The sequence below is a fragment of the Otolemur garnettii genome, unplaced genomic scaffold (genome assembly GCF_000181295.1).
Source record: "Otolemur garnettii isolate 467f Iridium unplaced genomic scaffold, OtoGar3 scaffold00060, whole genome shotgun sequence".
In the NCBI taxonomy this organism is placed as follows: domain Eukaryota; kingdom Metazoa; phylum Chordata; class Mammalia; order Primates; family Galagidae; genus Otolemur; species Otolemur garnettii.
Genome location: NW_003852455.1, coordinates 10,945,789 through 10,950,413, shown reverse-complemented (window position 1 = coordinate 10,950,413; position 4,625 = coordinate 10,945,789). Strand labels below are relative to the sequence as shown.

The window sequence follows — 4,625 nt, the reverse complement described above, 5'->3', positions numbered from 1 at the left end:
TTGTTTTGGCGGGCCTGGGCTGGATTCGAACCTGCCACCTTAGGTATATGTGGCTGGCGCCTTAGCCACTTAAGCCACAGGCACCGAGCCCATGATGCTTATTAATGTGTGTTTTCAGATTGCTCTTATAGAGATTTGGATCAATTCACTGTACCACTATTAAGTTAAGAGTTTTAATTATGATTCGTACTGACAATAAATGGATATGTATAAAATAATAAAGTGTTTAATTTTTCATCTATTGACAAGACTGGATCATTACTATTTCTGTTTCCCTTTGACTGAACTCCTTGACTATGTGAGTTAAATTTAGTAACTGTGCACATTCAGTAAAGAAAACTGACTATTCTTATTTACTTGGCTAAAGAATAAAACATGCAAACTCTAAGACTGACTAACAAGGGATTACTCTTGTGAACTGGCTTATCTTTGTTCATAAGTGCTTGCTTCTTCTTCCATAGTCAGAAAATAACAATAAAAGCAAAAATAGAGATAAAACTTTCTCAATGTAACCCCAAAAATATAAACACCAAAAATAATTGCTCCCCCCCCCCCAAAAAAAAGACCAGATGTGACTAGAATGAAATTCTCCCTTTAAAATATTTAACTTGTTGGGAGATTCAAAGCACTACAACATTAAGAAAAATTCAAGAAAATCATGATACAGCTGCTTTTCTAGGTAATAATAAAACCCTACCAAGTAGGGTTTTTTAACCTTGAACCCATCCTTGAGCTTTAGGAATTCCATAAATATCCCCTTCCCAACTTATTCAAGTTTGTGGTTCATAATTTCTATAATATTCTTAAAAGGGACCTGGGACACCAAAAAGGTTAAAGACCACTGTTAAAAATATTGTTTGTCCAATAACTTCAAACTGCAGCCTTTGGGGGTGGTTTACAGCTCCTAGGGCACCTGGGGTAAGGGAGTACATGATGCTCAGAAAGACCTGCCGCCGAGAGCCATGAACAGTCAGCCCTGAGCTCAGCCCTGGCCTTTGCCCAGGCCTGTCCACAGTGCCCTCTAATTCACACTTACCCAGTCTTCACAGTGCAAAACAAGGGGTGTGCAGCCCACAACCGTCCTCTCGCAGTACTGACACGCAGAATGCTACAGAGGTTTCATATTTGCTGCTTTCTAGTGCTACAGATGAGCCGCACACTCCCAGAAAGGTCTGGGTTTAACCTGAATAAAGCTATCCGCTAGGATTCTCAGACTTTGTTCTTACTTCTTAGTCATATACTCTGTTTTTCAAGGATGACTGTCTTCAGGAAATCAGGAAGTTCTTTGATTCTGGAATGAGCTGAGATCCATTCAAATAGTTTATTTCATTGGACGTGAAAGCTCTATCAAGTTTCCTAAAACTCTCCTGAAAATGTTTTTCTGCCAAATCAGGAATCTCCCATGAAATAGGACAAAACAAAAGTTCAACAGTTCCGTCCTATAAGCTGTGAGGCAGCTGGTAACTGGACGGCCTCTAAGGGCACAGGTGCCCTAGCAGCTGTAAACTGCCCCGGGGACCTAGAATACTCATTCCTTTAGTAGCACTGTCCTGAATTTATAACATGGTCTTAGTTATTAACTTTTATGGGTTTGTGTCTGTAAGGCCATCTTGCCTACTATATCCAATCATTAGAATCTCTTCTTTTCCATGTTGAGGGAAATAAGGTCTGAGAAATAGAATTCATGTAAATCATGTCTTCTTTCTGAGCTCTTTCCCTTTCCCTTTGGGCATGAGCAGGCAGCAGCATGAAATTGAATAATAATATTTTTTAATATACATAGAGTGGCAATCAACTGAATAATTACTGCTTTAAAATTATTGTATTAATTATACTGGCAGACAGAACAATCAGATTGCATATGAGAAAATCAGTTCACTATGTTTTTCCTAAGTGAACCATAATCCTTTATGATGTATATGACTCCACTGTCTACAAATGCCTCATACAGGTTCTCTTCCTGAGCCACAACTCTTCAGTGCAGAGAAAGAATGGGAATTATTCTCCCCATTTTATACATGTGGAAACTCACGGGACTGAATTTACATTCTGGTTTCCAGGCCAAGGCAAAAATAATCTTTATCACATGTTACTGCCTGTCACATAGGAGCTTGGAATCTACTTCTCCAGGATTCTCAAAGAGCTACATAAGATACGACCTCCAGGTATCTCTCCCTTTAAACAACAAAAGAAAATCACAGCATTTCTGCTTTACAAGATAGAAATGAGGGCTGCAGGAGAAAAAATATTTTGTGGGCATTTGCAGCACTATTCCTGAGACAGTGGTTCTCAAACTTGAGTGCACATAAAAATCACTTTGAGGTGCTTGTTTTAAATATAGATTCATAAGCTCTTCCCCGAGAGACTCTTACTGAGTACGTGTATGGAAAGCCCTGGGAATCTGAATTATCCCAAGTATACATAGGGATTCTTGCTGTAAAAGTCCTAATCCTTGGGAAACACTCAGTCTAAGACATGAAGCATATGTTTTTCTAATTCAGAGAGGAAAGCAGCAAGAACATAAGTCCAATTACTCCTAGTGAATTAAGCTTATGGCACCCAGCCTGATGGTGCTTATTCAGTGCTTGAGTACATTGTAGGGTATAAGAAAAATAGCCCGAAAGTCATATTCCTCAAAATAATAAACTATACAGATATAAAGAGAAAGACATAGATTTCTCTCACAAGCAGATATACAAACACATACACTTTAGGAAGATTGTTTCAAAGGAACACGAATGTACAGTTTCTCCCTGTTGACCCAGCCTATAAGAAATAACAGGTAATATCTCTCTCCAAAGTTCAACACACCAATTCCCTTACTTATTACCTTGTTCCACGTTTTCCACTGTCCCATACTGAGCCAAAAGTCCATCTAACACCTGAAAGAGACAGAGTCAATGTCAGAATGGGAAGATAAGATAACATTCATAGGCTGGGCATGGTGACTATAATCTTAGCACTCTGGGAGGCTGAGCAGGGAGGACTGCTTGAGCAAAAAGCAAGACCCTGTCTCTATTAAAAATAGAAAAACTGAGGCAAGAGGATTGAGCCCAAGAGTTGGGGGTTGCTGTGAGCTATGACGCCATGGCACTCTACCCAGAGCAACAGCTTGAGACGCTGTCTCAAAAAACCCAAAATATCACACACATGGCAGTGATATGCTCCAGCAAATGAATTAAAGCAAAAAAAAAAAAAGTTACAGGAGTAACCTAATTAAATTGTTATTTCAGGTCTTCTATAAAAAACAGAAATTAATAAATGCATGGGACTTTGATTTGCTTATAGGCTCCCAAGTAATCTATTCATTAAAGTGGCACAGCAGAATTTCAAAGTCTGAGTAACTGTTAGCAATCACAGTCATCACGATGGTTGGGACCTACTTACTGCTCTTGATAGGAGAAGCAGGATAAAATACAATCTACTTCTTGGGAGATATAACAATTCATCCTCCACTTTTCCTCCCAGGGAACTCCTTATTTTACAAAGTACTATGATGCAGATGTTTGAAATTTACCAAAATAAAACATTTTTTTAACAAGTAATGAAAATGTTAACAGAACACTGTTTCCTTAAAGGTCATATTGATTTTCTTTGGGTTGGAGAAGAAAATACTGGGCAGTTTCTTTTTAAATAATGCAATTAGGCCACTCCTCATTTTTTGAATTGTATTTTAAGGTAGCAATCTTTATTTGGAGGCAGAGTCTCCCTGTTACCCTGGGTAGGGTGCCGTAGCGTTGTAGCTCACAGCAACCTCAAACCCCTGGGCTCAAGTGATCCTCCTGCCTCAGCCTCCCAGAGTGCTAGGATTACAGGCATAAGCCATTCCCAGCCACGCTAGCAATCTTATTCATAAGTTTTACAACTCTGAAAACAAATTTTAACTGTTACTCATAGCAACTAACTCAAAGAAACAAACAAATCTGCTCAAAAAAACCAAGAATTTTCTAGTTTTGCAAGTTTTTCATTGATTTTTTTAAAATCATAATTTGGAAAGATGAAAATCATTTTAAAAATCATGAGATAAAAATCAGAAACCAGGTAAACATTTTGTTTCACAGCCTGTTTGCTGGTATGTGGGAAAACAAAAGAGAGATCAAAGGGCACACATTCCGGCAGAAAGGAACAAATACAACACCCAAATCACGACAGATAAAGTTTTCAATTAGGGTACTGAAAAAGGAAGAAATAGGACACAGAGAATTTCTGGAAAAGTCTCAGAGACAGCTAATTCCTAAACGTAAAAAAAGGGAACAAAGGGAAGAAAGTGCCTTGCTAACCCATTAAAAAGTAAGGCTGGCTTACCTCCCACTGCAGGTGAGGGGGGATGTTTCGAATCTGAATTTTCCTGCTCCTGTAAAGACAAAACACAGACTATGATACTTATTCTCCAGGACACAAACTTCAACAAATAATAAGAACAGGTGGCTCGGCGCCTGTGGCTCAAGTGGCTAAAGCTCCAGCCACATACACCTAAGGTGGCGGGTTCAAATCCAGCCCAGGCCCGCCAAAAACAACAGTGATAGCTGCAACCAAAAAATAGCCAGGCGTTGTGGCGGGCGCCTGTGGTCCCAGCTACTTGGGAGGCTGAGGCAGGAGACTCGCTTGAGCCCAGGAGTTGGAGG

General features: G+C 39.5%; 1 protein-coding gene across 10 annotated transcripts in view; it reads right to left on the bottom strand.

Moving 5' to 3' along the window:
• IGF2BP2 (insulin like growth factor 2 mRNA binding protein 2) overlaps nucleotides 1–4,625 on the bottom strand; it is a 237,356-nt gene that overhangs the window by 71,137 nt on the left and 161,594 nt on the right. For all 10 annotated transcript variants that reach the window (XR_002774101.1, XM_003792728.2, XM_003792729.3 and 7 more), the window contains 2 exons: nucleotides 4,306–4,354; nucleotides 2,831–2,882 (listed from right to left, as the gene is read on the bottom strand). Coding sequence is in view for 9 of the 10 variants with exons in the window: in XM_003792728.2 (XP_003792776.1) it covers nucleotides 2,831–2,882; nucleotides 4,306–4,354 (101 nt within the window). In the remaining variant the exon portion in view is untranslated. The remainder of the gene's footprint in view (nucleotides 1–2,830; nucleotides 2,883–4,305; nucleotides 4,355–4,625) is intronic.